The sequence below is a fragment of the Oncorhynchus masou genome, chromosome 25, assembly GCF_036934945.1.
Source record: "Oncorhynchus masou masou isolate Uvic2021 chromosome 25, UVic_Omas_1.1, whole genome shotgun sequence".
NCBI lineage: Eukaryota > Metazoa > Chordata > Actinopteri > Salmoniformes > Salmonidae > Oncorhynchus > Oncorhynchus masou.
Window position 1 is genome coordinate 44,336,835 of NC_088236.1, and position 19,806 is coordinate 44,356,640.

The following is a 19,806-nucleotide window of genomic DNA, read 5'->3' on the forward strand; positions in this document are numbered from 1 at the left end:
TGCAGCTCTTTTGCATGTTGTTCATTATATTTCCATAACCCAGCACACGTAATGATAGCACATTGGTTTAGTTCACACAGTGGTTGAAAGGAAGTGGGAAACAAAAAAAAATGCAAAGAAAAGCAGTTGAAGGGAGTCTGATCTGGAGCGAGACACAGCCAGATGTCTCAGATCACGCAGTCTTAAATCACTCTGACATAGACTGTTGTGTTTTTATAGGAGAAATTGACCAGAATGTCTGCTACAGCGAAAACAACTGTACTGCAGCACGCCAAAGCACACATAATATGTTCAGCAGGAGGAGAAAATAGTTTGGGGTGGTAAAGTATCTTAAAATGGTTGCTAAGAACTGTATTTTCATAGGATATGTTTTTCAGAGATTATCTGAAACATCGGTTTGCTTTATTATTGACCTATGATTATTGCAGTTTGATCAGTCTTGACACTTTCTATTTTAATCTGGCAACTTCTTAAGCATAATAATGCCTCTAACATGTCATTAATGCACTGGTACTGTTTGGGATTTGACTGTATTGAACATATTGGATTTATCAGTAAGCAAACATGCTATATGTTATATGATATGGATCTACACTCACATTGACTCTGATTACATTTTTGAGCTTCTCTGTCCTGAATACCATTCTGTACAGAAAGGCAGTATCCTTCCATCTAATTTCTGAGTACTCCTATGTCACAATTACATCTGTCAGTACTTGTACAATTTGCAGTTGTTCAGCAACTCCTCAACAACACTTTCCAAGCAGGCAACATCTGATATGGCTTACTGACACGTGCCACAATAAAATAGGCTGGGTCGCCTCTCCTTCCTTGCTTATTTAAAAAGAAAATGTATATAGACACAGACACACAAGCAATAGAACTGCACTTTGAAGTTACTGCCAACTTATCACAGAAAAAGCCCTAGACAACAATTGTAGTGGAAGAGGCAAATCTCACCACATCCATTAAATTAGAAAACTGTGCAATTTGTAAACGTTTTAGAGGGTGAAGATGTTGACAGGATACAATAATTGCAAGTTGTATGACTGATAATGCAATAGTCATGTTATTTTCTCTTAAGCGTTTGCAAATTGTAAGGAAAGTGAGGTTGGAGCTCTTCCCACTATGGCCAAGCCTTTGAGTAGTTTTATAATGTTGTCAGCATTGCTTGAGTTTATTTATATTGTGGTGCTAGTCTTATTTCATAGAAATGTGTGGTGTAAAATGTCTTGCTGTAAGCCATTTTTACCAAACAACGTCACCAAAAACATAGTATTTATCAACAATATACAGAAATGTTTGGAGGCACTGGGAAAATAAAACAAGAACAATAGTTCATTTGAGCATTTGTTAGTTCTCCAATTTAAATGTATAGGGCTGTAGTAATGAATGTTTGTTATGCCCCCAGTACAAATTGTATTGAGCTGAGCAACAATATGTTTTTCTTGGAAAGCTACAATAAAATAACATTACAGAGAATAATTCATCCTCATCCAACAACAGCATACTGTATGAATGATCATACATAGATGTACACAGACATACAGTTGAAGTCGGAAGGTTACATACACCTTAGCCAAATACATTTAAACTCAGTTTTTTACAATTCCTGACATTTAAACTGAATACAAATTTCCTGTTTTAGGTCAGTTCGGATCACCACTTTATTTTAAGAATGTGAAATGCCAGAATAATACTACAGAGAATGATCGATTTCAGAAGTTTACATACACTCAATTAGGGTTTGGTAGCATTGTCTTTAAATTGTTTAGCTTGGCTGAAACGTTTCAGGCAGCCTTCGACAAGCTTCTGACAGTAGCCTTCCACAAGCTTCTGACAAGCTCCTGACAGAGCTGGTGTAACTGAGTCAGGTTTGTAGGCCTCCTTGCTCGCACAGGCGTGTTCAATTCTGCCCACAAAGTTCTATAGGATGAGGTCAGGGCTTTGTGGTAGCCACTCCAATACCTTGACTTTGTTGTCCTTAAGCCATTTTTCACAACTTTAGAAGTATGCTTGGGGTCATTGTCCATTTGGAAGACTCATTTGCGACCAAGCTTTAACCTCCTGACTGATGTCTTGAGATATTGCTTCAATTTATCCACATCATTTTCCTACCTCATGATGCCATCTATTATGTGAAGTGCACCAGTCCCTCCTGCAGCAAAGCACAACCACAACATGATGCTGCCACCCCCGTGCTTCACAGTTGGGATGTGTTATTTGACTTGCAAGCCTGCCCCTTTTTCCTCCAAACATAACGATGGTCATTATGGCCAAGCAGTTCTATTTTTGTTTCATCAGACCAGAGGACATTTCTCTATTTCTCCAAAAAGCACGATCTTTGTCACCATATACAGTTGTAAACCGTAGTCTGGCTTTTTGATGGCGGTTTTGCAGTGGCTTCTTCCTTGCTGAGCGGCCTTTCAGGTTATATAGATACCTTTGTACCTGTGTCCTCCAGCATCTTCACAAGGTCCTTTGCTGTTGTTCTGGGATTGATTTGCACTTTTCGCACCAAAGTGCGTTCATCTCTAGGAGACAGAAAACGTATCCTTCCTAAGCGGTATGACGGCTTCGTGGTCCCATCGTGTTTATACTTGCATACCATTGTTTGTACAGATGAACGTGGTACCTTCAGGTGTTTGGAAATTTTTGCGGAGGTCTACAAAAACAATTCTGAGGTCTTAGCTGATTTCTTTTGATTTTCCCATGATGCCATGCAAAGAGGCACTGAGTTTGAAGGTAGGCCTTGAAATTCATCCACAGGTACATCTCTAATTGACTCAAATTATGTCAATTAGCCTATCAGAAGCTTCTAGCCATGACATCATTTTCTGGAATTTTCCAAGCTGTTTAAAGGTACAGTCAACTTATGCAAACTTCTGACCCACTGGAATTGTGATACAGTGAATTATAAATCAAATAATCTGTCTGTACACAATTGTTAGAAAGATTACTTGTGTCATGCCCGAAGTAGATGTCCTAACCGACTTGCCAAAAGTATAGTTTGTTAACAAGAAATTTGAGGAGTGGTTGAAAAACGGGTTGTAATGACTCCGACCTAAGTGTATGTCTAGACCCCTGGCCATGTTTTTGTGTTTGCTGTCAAGGACAATTCCTCAGTGTTGGTGGGCTAGTTGCAGCCAAAGATAACCTTGGGCTTACCATCATCTTTGGAACACACATTTCACATAAGAGTTGAAATTGGCCGGGACAATATATCATTGGTATAGTACATTTCTGTCTGGGCGTGGGTGCACATACTGTATGTTCGTGTATGGTGTAGACCAACAGTGAAATGATTACTTCGGGGCCTTTTATAGGTTTTCATGGATGGTCATTCATATGGGTCTGTTTTATGGCAACTGTCAGCTGACAGATGAGCTGTCATAATACGGTAAGCGCACTATGACACTGTCCAAATGATAAATGTTAGAGGAGCTAGGAGTTTTTTCCTGAAATGCTCAACAGGCTTTTAAAACACATGAAGTATCTGAATTCTCCATTAATTTTGTCCTCCAAGAATGGCTGAACATGCCCAATCTGTCTCTGATGTCATGCACCTTGGTTGGAATTAAATGTTATTTACAATGGAGACAGTGATAAAGAGACTAGATACAGAGATATACTGTATACAAATGGCAAAATGATGAAGAATAGGTGACAAAATTCTTAAACTTGGTTGAAAACCAATTAGTTATTTGTTCAATACTATAGCCTACTCACTCGGCTCGAGTACAAAGGCAAAATGTCTATACAAGTGACGGTAGGCCAAGCAGTAGAATACACTCACTCAACTGAGTGTATCTGTCAGAGCTAGCAACTATAGAGCTAGCCGAATAGCTCCCGATGAATAAGGAGAGTGGGCATGTGGATGAAAGGATCTGTCCTATCCCGGCATAAACCATTCACAACATGTCGTTGATAATACACCGCCTAACTTTTCAATGAACAGATTGATAATACTTCACAGGCAAAGCTATTGCACACTTGACATATAAATGGCCAACAATTAATATGTTCATCAAAACAAAGACATCATTTGCATAAACATGAGTGTTTCTGGTAAACAATGAAAAAAAACACTCCCTTATTGCAGGGCCAGCCCAAGGCATAAGCAACTGCTTAGGCCCCGGATACAATGTTTGTAGCTGAAATGTGTGGAATGGAGGGAAATGTTGCGACATCATCACAACGTTGAATACTGATGTCAGCATAGCCCTGATTATTATCTGATGATTATCTCCCCGATTTTCTTTATTGGCATAACACAGCACTGTACATATTGCCAAAGCTTAACAATAAGCATGTGCTTATAGGAATAAGCATACCCTTCTCAATGTCAAGGATGTACTTTGTCAAGGTTTGTCTGTAGTTTTGATCAGTAACCATGGTCAAATTGTTTGCCACGGTGTACTGTCGATTTAGGGCCAGATATCACTGCATTTTGTATTGTGCTTGTGTTTCCCAATAAGTCATGTAATTCTGTTTTGACTGTGTAGTAATTTGTTTTGATCTGATTGATCGGATGTTCTGGTCCTGAGGCTTCAGTGTGTTAGTAAAAGAGGTTTGTGAACTCAATCCCAGGACCAGCTGGATGAGGGGATTATTTTATTTGCTTAGCTCTTGGTATTGCAGGGCTTGGTAATAATATGAGAGGTGGTCACTATTTTAGATGTTTCCAAATCTTAAGTGATATTTTTTTTCTGTGGCTATTTGCCCAACTCTGCGCTGCAAGCATTGTTTGTAGATTTCCTCCTGACGTAGGAAAATCTTATCAAAACTCTACATGCAGTTTTAGCCAAATTAGGTATTTCAATTTGAAGTGGTTTTCTAATGGCGTAGAATGCCCTGCGTGCTTTGTCTCTCAGTTAATTCAATGCATCATTAAGGTGCAGAAGGCCAGCATTCACTGTTGACGTTGAGACTGGTGTTAGACTGGTGTACTATTTAATGAAGCTGCCAGTTGAGGACTTGTGAGGCATCTGTTTCTCAAACTAGACACTAATGTACTTGTCCTCTTGCTCAGTTGTGCATCGGGGCCTACCACTCCTCTTTCTATTCTGGTTAGAGCCAGTTTGTGCTGTTCTGTGAAGGGAGTAGTACACAGCATTGCACAAGATCTTCAGTTTCTTGGCAATTCCTCGCATGGATTAGCCTTCATTTCTCAGAACAAGAATAGACTGACGAGTTTCTGGAGAAAGTTATTTGTTTTTGGCCATCATGAGCCCGTAATTTATCCCACAAATGCGATGCTCCAGATACTCAACTCGTCTGAAGAAGGCCAGTGTAATTGCTTCTTTAATCAGGACAGCTGTTTTCAGCTGTGCAATCCTAATTGCAAAAGGGTTTTCTAATGATCAATTAGCCTTTTAAAATTATAAACTTGAATTAGCTAACACAGAAGTGATTGTTGCTTATAATGGGCCTCTATGCCTATGCAGATATTCCATTAAAAAACAGTATCATGCCCTGACCATAGAGAGCCCTCGGGGGTTCTTTATGGTGTTTTAGGTCAGGGCGTGACTAGTTTTTTTTAGGTATTATATTTCTATGTTGGTATGTGTGTATGGTTCCCAATTGGAGGCAGCTGATGATTGTTAACTCTAATTCGGGATCATACTTAGTATGTCCTTTTTCCAACCTGCGATGTGGGATATTGCTTTGTGTGATTGCCTATGTGCGCTACGTATTTCACAATCGTGATGTCTGTGTTGTTTTGGAAGTCTCACTATCATTAAAATGTGGAACTATACTCACTCTTCGCCTTGGTCCAATTATTAATACTACGGTCGTGACAGAATATCCCTCCAAGGCAGGACCAAGCAGCCTGCCCAGGAGGTGAAGGAGAGTTGGTCATGGGAAGAGATACTAGGTGGATGCGATACCTTTTCCTGGCGGGAGTCGCCGAGGAGGAAAGGAGGACAGCGACGATGCCGGGGTCCATGGCCACAAACAGCACAAGGGCAACCCCAAGTTAAAACTTGGGGGGGACAAGGGGAGGTCGGCCGAGGAGAGAGCCAGAGACCGTCTGGAAGTCGATGGAGTAGTTTGAAGAGGGATATCGGAGAGAGATGTTGGCTAGGAGTATGCTGCAGCGCAGGCGTTATGAGGAGCATGTCATCAGTCCGGTGCAAGCTGTGCCGGCTCCACGCACCAGGCCTCCAGTGCGCCTCCCCAGCCCGGTACGTCCTGTGCCGGCTCCCTGCACTCACCTAGAAGAGTGTGTCATCAGTCCGGTGAAACCTGTGCCGGCTCCACGCACCAGGCCTCCAGTGTGCCTTCCTAGCCCGGTAGGTCCTGTGCCGGATCCCCGCACCCGCCCTGAAGAACATGTCATCAGTCCGGTGCAACCGGTGCCGGCTCCATGCACCAGACCTCCAGTGCGCCCTCCCTAGCCCGGTAGGTCCTGTGCCGGCTCCCCGCACCCGCCCTGAAGAGTGTCATCAGCCCGGTGCAACCTGTGCCGGCTCTACGCACCAGGCCTCCAGTGAGCCTCCCCAGCCCGGTACGTCCTGTGCCAGCTGCCCTCACACGTCCACCAGTGCATGTGTACAGTCCGGAGTCTCCAGCGACGGTCCACGGCCCAGAGCTTCCTGCGCCGGTGCCACTGCCGGAGCCATGGCCGGAGCCTTCCACTGTGCCGGTGCCATGGCCGGAGCCTTCCACTGCGCCGATGCTCAGTCCAAGCACGGCGTTCATCCCGGCTTCATGGCCGGATCCGCAGTCTGGGCAGGTGCTTCGTCCCGCACCGAGCCGCCACCGACGCTAGTTGCCCACCCTAACCCCCCCCATCTAGTTTCAGGTTTTGCGGTCGGAGTCCGCACCTTTGGGGGGGTACTGTCACGCCCTGACCATAGAGAGCCCTCGGGGCCTTTGGGGGGGGATTCTATTATATTTCTATGTTGGTGTGTGTGTATGGTTCCCAATTGGAGGCTGCTGGGGATCATACTTAGTGTGTCCTTTTCCCTCCTGCGATGTGGGATATTGTTTTGTGTGAGTGCCTATGTGCGCTATGTATTTCATGTACGTTGTGTCTTTGTTTGTCACGTTCTGACCTTTATTTCCTTTGTTTTGTCATTATTTAGTATGGTCAGGGCGTGAGTTGGGGTGGGCAGTCTGTTTGTTTTTCTTTGATTTGGGTATTTCTATGTTTCGGCCTAGTATGGTTCTCAATCAGAGGCAGGTGTCATTAGTTGTCTCTGATTGAGAATCATACTTACGTAGCCTGGGTTTCACTGTGTGTTTGTGGGTGATTGTTCCTGTCTCTGTGTTTGCACCAGATAGGGCTGTTTTAGGTTTTCACGTTTATTATTTTTGTTAGTCTGTTCATGTATAGTTTTCTTCATTAAAGAACCATGAATAGAAACAACGCTGCGTTTTGGTCCGCCTCTCCTTCACCTCAAGAAAACCGTTACATTGTTGTTTTGGAAGTCCCACTATCATTAAAATGTGGAACTTTACTCACGCTGCTTCTTGGTCCAATTAATCAAACGATGGTTGTCAAATTTCCAGCTACAATAGCTACAAAGTCTAAACAGTAGTGTATATACAGTGAAGGGAACAAGTATTTGATACACTGCCGATTTAGCAGGTTTTTATAATTACAAAGCATGTAGAGGTCTTATACTTATGTCATGCAATAAAATGCTAATTAATTACTTAAAAATCATACAATGTGATTTTCTGGATTTTTGTTTTAGATTCCGTCTCTCACAGTTGAAGTGGACCTATGATAAAATTACAGACCTCTACATGCTTTGTAAATAGGAAAACCTGCAAAATATCAAATACTTTTCTCCCCACTGTACATATTCCTATTAATTGAACAAGTAAACTTTTAGTACAATAGGTATGGTGTGTGTTTAGTGCAGATGTATTGGAGGAGCTGTTTAATCTCACTCAATCCTACAAAGTTATCCTGTCCTCTGATTACCATGCTGATCTGGTCCTGCTGTTGGACTCTGTGGAGTGGAGGTGGGCCAGGGGTGCTTCCTCTCTGGTCTGGTAGAGGTGGTGGTCTGGTGCGGGGTAGTAGTCTGGGCCCGGTCCAGCCTGGCTGAGCCGATGTAGGTGGTGATGCTCTGGTGGTGGGTGGGGCCTGTGGGGTATGCTGGGTCTGGTGGGGCATTGAGGGGGCCTGGGCCTCCTTGGTGGTGCAGTGTTCTGTTGGGGTCTCTGCGGATGGCCAGAGTAGTGGTTTACGGAGTGGTGCTGGGGTACACAGGGCCTGTGTACTAGGAGGGGTGTGTAAGTGAGCTTCTGAGCTTCTGTCTGTAGTATTTGTCCCCATTTGAGCCTCCTTGTTGACTGGGGGTAAAGGTTGGTCAGTTTGGGGGGGTTGTAGGTGAGGGTTGGTCGTTTGGGCTGTTCTCTGTGCTGCAGCACCCTCTTGATGACAGACAACTCATTTGCCATCTCCTTCTTTACCTGCACTAGCTCTCTCCTCATGGCGGCCTTTACCCCTCAAGCGCTGTGGGAAGGCTCTCTCTCAGCTCCTGGACAGAGTTCTTCAGCTGTGTCCTGTAATGGTTGATTTGGTCCTGTAGAAGTGCTGTGTCTGGTTTGGAGGTGGTGTAGCTTGAGTGCTGCTCAACAGGATAGACCTGTTGTGTGGGTCTGGGCCTGGGTTCCTGCTGTTGGAGTGCCTGAGGTGACGGGAGAGGTCGGAGTGCTGTTCTTGTCCTTCTTGGTTTCCGTTATCTTTCCTAGGGTGAGGAAGTCCTGTACCAAAGAGCTGAGGGCAGCCTCACTGCACTGGACCGTGACAGTGCCATTCTGGTACATGTTTCCCATCAGAAAACTTTTTTCCTGGTCCTTTTCGTTGTATAGCTGAAATGCCTCGGCTGGTCTGTGTAACATAACAGGTTTGTAACAGTCCATTTGTGGGAGCAGTCAGCAAACAAATTTTCCGGGTTCTCCCTCAGAATTCTGTTTTTAAAATAAATTCTTCCCTTCTCTGATTTCTGCTGTAATTTCTTTTTTTAAAGGTAGGAAAGTCTGTCAGTTTCTGCTGCTGGTGCTGCTAGCTGCCTTAGTGACCATGTTGCTATGGTTACCACCAGTTAGAGCTGAACGTAAACTCGCTGACAATTTTTATTTGGCTAGCTAGCACAATTAAGATTGGTCTTTTAACTCACTCTGTAAATCTTTTCCTCCTGTGTTGATCTTCAGTTTGATTACCTATATATTTTTTGCAAATTTTATTTTATTTAATCTCACTCTTAACAACAAGAAAGTTATAACAAGTCAGGAGCTGTTATTCTGATCTCTCTCTGCTCCTTACCCTTCCCATATGCTAATATTTCATTAGTATACAATGTTTAAGATGAAAATGTGCACATAAAAATGTATGATAATTCGGGAGTCCTCTCCTTATTATTAGACAGGCCCTCAACGCCTGAGAAATACAGACATACTCTCCTTAGATTGCAATATAATGCTTACATCAATAACACCACAGAAAATGCATTCAATACACCCAGATTGGCCATCTGGCAATTCTGGCAAAGACCAGATAGGAACCACTTTTTAGTTGGGTGGTTTTCCCGAAATTGACACACAAAAGAAATGTGTTTTATACAGTACCAGTCAAAAGTTTGGACACACCACTTCTTTATTTTCTACATAGTGGAATGGTAGTGAATACATCAAAACTATGAAATAACACATATGGAATAATGTAGTAACCAACAAATTGTTAAACAAATTAAAATATATTTTATTTTTTGGATGCGTCAAAGTAGCCTCTTGGCATTCTCTTAACCAGCTTTACCTGGAATGCTTGGCTCAGCGCTAAAGATGTCACTACAGACCCTGGTTTGATTCCAGGCGGTATGACGGTCGGGAGTACAGTGCTGGGCTATTTAGCTGAAGAATCCCAGGGTTCCATTCAGTGAAAATAAAAATGTCATTGATTTATCAAGAACAGTCCCCATGCTTGTCTCAGAGCAGCGCAAAACAGTGCTAAAATAGTTTTAGGCTATTACTTCAAATCCAATTGCTTCTAACTTCAATATGCTCTTGAAATAAATAAGACCTTCACCACTTTTAACAGCACATTAAACAAATCTAGTGAGACTCATGTTGCCTACGGTAGGCTTACATTATATGATGTGAATCTCCTTCAATAATTACATACAGAGGATTGGAGGATATTTTTGAAATTCAGTGATTTTTATTCCTATTGTAATTTGTTATGTAAATAAATCAAATAAATAAACACTGGGCTATTTAGCCAAAGTATCAAAATACAGAGAGGTGTTGGTAAAGGTATATTGTCCTTTTTCGGTTGTGCAAACCCACAGTTTCATCAGCTGTCTGGATGACTGGTCTCAGATGATCCCGCAGGTGACAAAGATGGATGTGGATGTCCTGGACTGGCATGGTTACACCTGGTCTGCAGTTGTGAGGCCGGTTGGACGTACAGCCAAATTCTCCAAAACAATGTTGGAGATGGATTAAATGATCTAGCAACAGCTCTGGTGGATATTCCTGCAGTTAGCATGCCAATTGTACACTCCTTCAAAACTTGAGACATCTGTGGAATTGTGTTGCATGACAAAACTGCCCATTTCAGTCTTTTATTGTCCCCAGCACAAGTTGCCCATGTAATGATCATGCTGTTTAATCAGCTTTTTGATATGCCACACCTGTCAGGTGGATGGATTATTTTGGCAAATAAGAAATACTCTAACAGGAATGTGAACTACTTTGTGGCTTTTGGTTTATATGGAACATTTCTGGGTTCTTTTATATTGAGCTTATGAAACCAACACTTCACACATTGCGTTTGTATTTTTGTTAAGTATATAATGAGCCTTTTGCTGATCAGCGGGCAACGGCCGGCCGGTCATGCAAACTCACATTCAAATGGGCACCGGCCATTGCGAGGGCATACAGTGGCTTGCGATAGTATTCACCCCCCTTGGAATATTTCCTATTTAGTTGCCTTACAGCCTGGAATTAAAATAGATTTTTTGGAGGTATGTATCATTTGATTTAAACAGCATGCATACCACTTTTAAGATGCAAAATATTTTTTCTTGTGAAACAAACAAAAAAACTGAAAACTTGCATAACTATTCACCCCCCGCAATCAATACTTTGTAGAGCCATATTTTCAAACAAATACAGCTGCACGTCTCTTGGGGTATGTCTCTATAAGCTTGGCACATCTAGCCACTGGGATTTTTGCCCATTCTTCAAGGCAAAACTGCTCCAGCTCCTTCAAGTTGGATGGGTTCTGCTGGTGTACAGCAATATTTAAGTCATACCACAGATTCTCAATTGGATTGGCATCTGGGCTTTGACTAGGCCATTCCAAGACATTCACATATTTCACCTTAAATTACCCGAGTGTTGCTTTAGCAGTATGCTTAGGGTCATCGTCCTGCTGGAAGGAGACCCTCTGTCCCAGTCAAATCTCTGGAAGACTGAAACAGGTTTCCCTCAAGAATTTCCCTGTATCCCTGCCATCCTTCATTCCTTCAATTCTGACCAGTTTCCCAGTCCTCGCCAATGAAAAACATCCCCACAACATCATGCTGTCACCACCATGCTTCACTGTGGGGATGGTGTTCTATGGATAATGAGAAGTGTTGGGTTTGCTCCAGACATAGCGTTTTCCTTGATGGCCAAAAAGCTACATTTGAGTCTCATCTAATCATATTACCTTCTTCCATATGTTTGGAGAGTCTCCCACATGCCTTTTGGCAAACATCAAATGTGTTTGCTTATTTTTTTTCTTTAAGCAATTGCTTTTTTCTGTCTACTCTTCCGTAAAGCCCAGCACTGTGGAGTGTACGGCTTAAAGTGGTCCAATTTCCGCTGTGGATCTTTGGAGATCCATCAGGGTTATCTTTGATCTCTTTGTTGCCTCTTAGATTAATGTCGTCCTTGCCTGGTCCGTAAGTTTTGGTGGGTAGCCCTCTCTTGGCAGGTTTGTTGTGGTGCCATATTCTTTACATTTTTTAATAATGGATTTAATGGTGCTCCATGGGATTTTCAGTTTTGTTTTGTTTATTGTTTTTTATAACCCGACCCTGACCTGTACTTCTCCACAATTTTGTCCCTGACCTGTTTGAGAAGATCCCTGAGTTTCATGGTGCCGCTTGCTTGGTGGTGCCCCTTGCTTAGTGGTATTGCAGAGTCTGGGGCCTTTCAGAACAGGTGTATATATACTGAGATTGGTTGATCAAGATCTTATTTAGGGGCTTCATAGCAAAGGGGTTAAATACGTATGCACGCACATTAATTAAGTATTTTTTTTCATTTCACTTCACCTATTTGGACTATTTTGTGTATGTCCATTACATGAAATCCAAATAAAATCCATTTAAATTACAGAATGTAACAAAATAACAAAATAGGACAAAATAACAAAATAGGAAAATCGCCAGGAGGGATGAATACTTTTGCAAGGCACTGTAACTGAGTGTTTGTCACTCATCCGATTGAGTTTATTGCAAATGCAAAACATTCAGTGTTCATGATTGAGTTATACCATTAAATCCTTTCTAATTACGTCACAATTATCTCTCCTTTCTCCCTTCCTCCCCTTTTCCCCTCCTCTATCTCTACAGCAGCAGATGGTGAGGAGGAGACGACTTCAGCAGGTGGGATATTTCTACACTTGGTATCTTGTGTTCCCTTCGTGTGTGTGTGTTCTACCTATCAGCAGTAAAATCCTATGGCATGTCATGTATCCTTTCAACCACTTTCTTACTCTTTCAACCCCCCCGCCCACACACACACACACACACAGTGCAGTAACACCAACTCCCATCCAAGGTAATATATCATGTGGTGCAACAAGACACACACACAGAACCATGTAGATTTCAAGACCTTATCCCACCCTTCTCCTTCCTCATTGACGGCTGTGACTCCTGCTGCATTGATTGATTGATCATGCCTAGTCAGCACTCTTTGGTTGACTGATCTCCAATTGTCTTTATTTTTTTGTTAAGTTCTCTTTTTACCCCTTTTTTGCAAGCTTAGATCATCACTTTTAGTGCCTCTCGTTCTTTTCATTGAACCAATCAGTGACATCTGTTGTTCTCCCTTGCAACAGCAAATTTCACCTAACAAAAATCTAAACAAGTCAACAACATTTGATCACGCAAATATGAATGAATTAAACTCATGTTATCCTTTTTCTTAGTGAGTGATCTGTAATTGAGCCAAGGCGATAGTAGTGATTCTTCCATTAGATAACCTTTTCAGAGTCATCATCTATAAAAAAAGCCTCAATTGGCATTCTACACATTTTTCTAACTTGTAAATAGTTATGAATCAGGGTAGTTAGTTAGTGGAGATCTTTCCATTCCTGTAGCAAGTTCCTATCTTAGCTTAGCTCTGGTTAGTGTACTTCCATAAGCACTCTTCCCCAAGGAGCTAGCTAATGATATTTAATTCACTTACTATTAGCATACGGTGCACAGCAGGGTTAAGATCAGCATAGTAGATTATCATAAAAGCCCCCAGAAAGCATGTTTAGCAATCACATGCAATTTCCAGCTAACCTGAAAGTAAGGAGCTTCTCAGAATAAACTTTTTAGAAGTTCTGTATGAATTTCATGGAACAGTTTAACAAAAGGAAGAATAACTGAAATATTCTTGGCATTTTAGATGGAAAAGCAACATGAATATCACATGATCTTAAATGAAGTAATTATTTTTCAATCGCTAACATGCATTGGTCAAAACTCTTCACACAATCAGCAAAACAGAAGTGTATGTGGACCAAATGGTGAATAATTTTTCATTGCTTTCACACAAAATGCATTCAATGACCACATTCTCTGAAATCCATGAACTCTTTTCTCATTCATACTCCACTACTTGCAAAGCTATATACACTGCTCAAAAAAATAAAGGGAACACTTAAACAACAGAATGTAACTCCAAGTCAATCACCCTTCTGTGAAATCAAACTGTCCACTTAGGAAGCAACACTGATTGACAATCAATTTCACATGCTGTTGTGCAAATGGAATAGACAACAGGTGGAAATTATAGGCAATTAGCAAGACACCCCCAATAAAGGAGTGGTTCTGCAGGTGGGGACACCAGACCACTTCTCAGTTCCTATGCTTCCTGGCTGATGTTTCGGTCACTTTTGAATGCTGGCGGTGCTTTCACTCTAGTGGTAGCATGAGACGGAGTCTACAACCCACACAAGTGGCTCAGGTAGTGCAGCTCATCCAGGATGGAACATCAATGCGAGCTGTGGCAAGAAGGTTTGCTGTGTCTGTCAGCGTAGTGTCCAGAGCTTTGAGGCGCTACCAGGAGACAGGCCAGTACATCAGGAGACGTGGAGGAGGCCGTAGGAGGGCAACAACCCAGCAGCAGGACCATTACCTCCGCCTTTGTGCTAGGAGGAGCACTGCCAGAGCCCTGCAAAATGATCTCCAGCAGGCCATAAATGTGCATGTGTCTGCTCAAATGGTCAGAAACAGACTGTATGAGGGCCCGATGTCCACAAGTGGGGGTTATGCTAACAGCCCCAAACCGTGCAGGATGTTTGGCATTTGCCAGAGAACACCAAGATTGGCAAATCCGCCACTGGCGCCCTGTGCTCTTCACAGATGGAAGCAGGTTCACAATTAGCACGTGACAGACGTGACAGAGTCTGGAGACGCTGTGGAGGACGTTCTTCTGCCTGCAACATCCTCCAGCATGACCGGTTTGGCGGTGGGGCAGTCATGGTGTGGGGTGACATTTCCTTGGGGGGCTGCACAGCCCTCCATGTCCTCGCCAGAGGTAGCCTGACTGCCATTAGGTACCGAGATGAGATCCTCAGACCCCTTGTGAGACCATATGCTGGTGCGGTTGGCCCTGGGTTTCTCCTAATGCAAGACAATGCTAGACCTCCTGTGACTGGAGTGTGTTAGCAGTTCCTGCAAGAGGAAGGCATTGATGCTATGGACTGGCCCGCCTGTTCTCCAGACCTGAATTCAATTGAGCACATCTGGGACATCATGTCTCGCTCCATCCACCAATGCCACATTGCACCACAGACTGTCCAGGAGTTGGCGGATGCTTTAGTCCAGGTCTGGGAGGAGATCCCTCAGGAGACTCTCCGCCACCTCATCAGGAGCATGCCCAGGTGTTGTAGGGAGGTCATACAGGCACGTGGAGGCCACACACACTACTGAGCCTCATTTTGACTTGTTTTAAGTACATTATATCAAAGTTGGATCAGCCTGTATTGTGGTTTTCCACTTTAATTTTGACTGTGACTCCAAATCCAAACCTCCACGGGTTGATACATTTGTAAAAACCTCCACCGGTTGTAAAGAAAAAGTTATTTAATAAGAATATTTAATTCATTCAGATCTAGGATGTGTTATTTTAGTGTTCCCTTTATTTTTTTGAGCAGTGTAGTTTGCAGCACATGTTTTCAAATGCTAACAAACGGTTTACAAAACTTCAAAAAACATATACAAAACAGTGATGGCAAATGTCATGCATTTCTGCAATAACCAGATTGAAACATATAGAATAGTGGCCACAATTATTGGCCATGTTGTAAAGATAGACCGTTTTAAGGGTGCAACCACATCTGCAGCGTTCAACAGTCGTACGAATTCTCCGGCAAAACAAAAGGTGAGATGTGCATCCTTCAATGATAATTTAACTATTCATTACAGTACAATACAGTATGTTCACATTTTTACATGTACTGACATTTTGAAATATATTTATTCTTTTGTGATTTTCAGTAGGATCCAAAGGTTGCTCCCACAGGAGGGTGAGGCAGAATATTATCAGATGCGCAGGAAATTGCCATTGTTGACATGGTAATTGGCAACAATGCAATAAAACTGCGGGAAATTCGGGACAGAGTGCTGGCAGACGATATCACTTTTGTGAATGTGAATACAGTCAGCACAATGACAATTTCAAGAGTCCGAGAGAAACACAAATAAGGATGAAGCAGTTGTACACTGTATCCTTTGAGAGAAACGGTGAACGTGTGAAAGAGCTCCGGTATCAATATGTCGAGGTAAGATGTCTGTTCAATAACCAAACAGGGTACATACACAGCTATGCATAATGTAAAGTACTATAAAACTGTGGATTTACTATATTTTAGAGACTAATGGAGAAGGAAACCAGACAAACTGCATATACGTTCATCTTCGTGGATGAAGCTGGATTCAATCAGGCAAAAACACGCCACAGGGGAAGAAATGTGATTGGACAGAGAGCAACCATGGATGTCCCAGGCCAGAGAGGAGCTAACATCACAATGTGTGCAGTTACAATGTGTGCAGTCACAATGTTTTCTGTTACACAAACCACTCATTGGCCCCCAAAAATACAGAGGCTCATTTATTTTCTGGATGACCTGCATAATTGACTTGTGCCATTGGAGGAGAGAGGGGCATGAAACTCCCCTACCTTCGTTGTTGTGTGAGATAATGTAGCATTCCACCACTCTGCTGCAGTCACAGACTGGTTTGCTTGCACATCCCAGGATGTCAGTACTATTCCTGCCTCCATACTCCCCCTTCCTAAACCCCATAGAGGAGGTTTTCTCTGCGTGGAGGTGGAAGGTTTATGACCACCATCCACATGACCAGATGTCCTTACTGGATGCCATGAATGCAGGGTGTGGAGACTCTTCTCATGAAAACTGCCAGGGTTGGATTAGACATTCCAGAAGATACTTTCCAAGATGCATCGCCAGAGAAGACATAAGATGAGATGTTGATGAGAACTTGTGGCCAAATGCAGGAGAGAGGGGAAACTAGAACCCTCACTGTACTGTACAGTATGAGTGATTATGCTATACATGTTGACTTTTTATAAAATTATTATTATTGCAGCCCTGGAAAGTGAAAAGGTGTTATTCTTATTCTACAATGAAATACTGATTTATGTTAAAAAAACTTCATCATTCATGTAATATTCCCTGTTAGGGTTTTTTTAGGTCAGTGTTATGAGTGACAATGTATGCTTTCTAAGTGGGAGTTGTTGCCAGTGTTATGGTCAAACATGAGACATGTATGAAGTGTTTTGGTTTTGGAGGTGAGATTAACTGTTTGGCCAAGATGCATGTTGGTAATGCAGACTGTGAAGAGTTTTGAAAAAGTGGCTTCAGTATTGACCGATGCTTGTTTGCAATTGAAAAAAAAACTGTAATGTGATAACATATGACAAAATATAAAAGCCACATGGGATAACATGAAACTACACATGTGAAAACATTTGAGAATGTGAAAACATGATCTCATGTGTAATAAATGTGACATCAGGATGCACATTTTTTACATGTGCTACCATGAAGCTAAACTTAATCAAATTTGAAAGGTTTTCACATGCAAAACTGCCAATGCAATTACACATGTAAGAGTTAGGTTTTCACATCTGCAATTCACATGTGAGGTGAAAATTGTTTTTTCTCCTCACATGTGAAAAGGTTGTGTCAACACATGGTTTCACATGTGAACAACTGACCTCTCTTGTTTTTGCTCGTGAAAATATCAGCTCAACATGTGAAAATAGCTATTTCACATGTGAAACTGCACATTGCACGTGTTTTTTTTAAAGGAAAGTGGCACAGTGCTCAGCGAAAATAGTGTAAACATATTTAATCAATATTTTTACATTTGACTTGAGATTTGAACTCACAGCCTCTAGATGTGGAGTACACTGATCATTCTGCTGTGCCACAAAGTCTGTAGCACTCTCAGAAGTTCCCTGCAGATTCATTACCTTTAATACATCTCTGCACTTAGCAAAATAGTGCCATCTGCACTGCTATTTTAGTTTCAGCAATTTGTGTAGTTGTCTAATGTTGGTGGGGTATATTATTCTGGTTTTAATGTTACTCCTCAATCACTATGATAAATATAATAGTTGTTCTTGAGTGTTTTTTTTAACAAAGTTGATATTTACTTTGAAGTCCAAGGGTAGGAATACAGGTGTAATCAGTTATTCACACAGACATGGTGGTGTAGCAGGAAGCTCTGAATGCTGTGAACCAAGAGGTTGTTACTTCAAATCCCAGGTGAGGACATATTCAATAATAAACACATACAATGTAATCAAGTTTGTCAAATAAGTGATTTGAAAAGACTGCATGAAGTTCCAGGGACATCCTGAAGACTCATTTTTGTTTGCAGGGCATCACCTGTGAAATGTCATGTGCAAACGATCCACGTGTGAATTGTTACAAAACCACATGGTTTCACAAAGTGAAATCACATGATTTTCCACATGTGAAATCATGTGGTTTTTTTCGGTAAGGGTTGAGCGAGTTCAGTGTTATCTCGGTTGTTATTTTTTCTGGTTGTAATGGGACAACTTTGGGTATACAGGATAGATAGATGATCCTATATATTGTTGGGGATAAATTCCATTTCACTTATAGTCAGTTTTATTTGGAATTGTTCAATTGGAATGGAAATTAATTCCTGAATCCATGCATTTGGATGGATTTAACATATTCAACTGTGGCCAACACACTGCATTGCTGGCTCTATTAAAAAACAGCATTTATATATTAATGTTCTTGTCCTGTGTAAGTCTACTCAATCCCATCTCCTTCTTGACATGGTTACATTGAATTTCCTCTTTCTTGTTCAAGTATATGGTTTAACTTAATCTGGGACTGTTCATATTTCTGACATTGTTGTTTGATATTTTTTAGGGATAAAGCCTCTGTTTTTTTTCCATAGCAAAATAAATATTCTCCTTGTGGCATTTCATATCACAAGCTCTTTGAGTTTGCGAATGAAAAAATGTAAACAATATGTAAGACAAAACACATGTAGTATAGGGTGATGCCATTTCAGTTACTCCCTCATGCATACACAAACATGCACACAAGCAGGCAGACACAGACTTCTATGCTTAGTAGTCTCCACCTGGATTTTTTTTAATTATTTTTATTTAACCTTTATTTTACAAGACAGTAAAGTAAAGAAAAAAATATTGTTTCGCAATTCCTCCCCTAACCCGTGCGACGCTGGGCCAATTGTGCGCTGCCCTATGGGACTCCCGATGACAGCCAGTTGAGATACAGCCCGGGATTGGAGAAGGGTCTGTAATGACACCTCTAGCACTGAGATGCAGTGCCTTAGACCACTGCGCCACTCGGGAGCCATTAGTAGATGATATAGTGCATTTGTAAAGTATTCAGACCCCTTGACTTTTCCATATTTTTTTAATCTACACACAATACCCCATAATGACAAAGCAAAAACAGGTTTTTATTACAAATGCAAACCTGAAATATCACATTTACATAAGTATTCAGACAATTTACTCAGTACTTTGTTGATGCACCTTTGGCAGTGATTACAGCCTAGAGTCTCCCATTATTCTCTGCAGATCCTTTCAAGGTCTGTCAGGTTGGTTGGGGAGTGTCGCTGAACAGCTATTTTCAGGTCTCTCCAGAGATGTTCGATCGGGTTCCAGTCCAGGCCCTGGCTGGGCCACTCAAGGACATTGTCCTGAAGCAATTCCTGCATTGTCTTGGCTGTGCGCCTAGGGTTGTTGTCCTGTTGGAAGGTGAAACTTTGCCCAGTCTGAGATCCTGAGAGCTTTGAAGCAGGTTTTCATCCAGGATCTCTCTGTTCATCTTTCCCTTGATCCTGATTAGTCTCCCAGTCCCTGCTGCTGAAAAACATCAACACAGCATGATGCCACCACCACAATGATTCACCGTATGGATGGTACAAGGTTTCCTCCAGACCTTGACTCTTGGCATTTAGGCTAAAGAGTTGATTCTTGGTCTCATCAGACCAGAAATTCTTGTTTATCATGGTCTGACAGTCCATTAGGTGC

General features: G+C 42.0%; 1 protein-coding gene across 3 annotated transcripts in view; it reads left to right on the forward strand.

The window, feature by feature from the left end:
* LOC135514386 (EGF-like repeat and discoidin I-like domain-containing protein 3) overlaps positions 1-19,806 on the forward strand; it is a 267,032-nt gene that overhangs the window by 76,392 nt on the left and 170,834 nt on the right. For 2 of the 3 annotated variants that reach the window (XM_064937834.1, XM_064937836.1), the window contains one exon: positions 12,588-12,620. In XM_064937834.1, coding sequence (XP_064793906.1) covers positions 12,588-12,620 — 33 coding nt within the window. The remainder of the gene's footprint in view (positions 1-12,587; positions 12,621-19,806) is intronic. The other variant, XM_064937835.1, reaches the window with a different exon arrangement.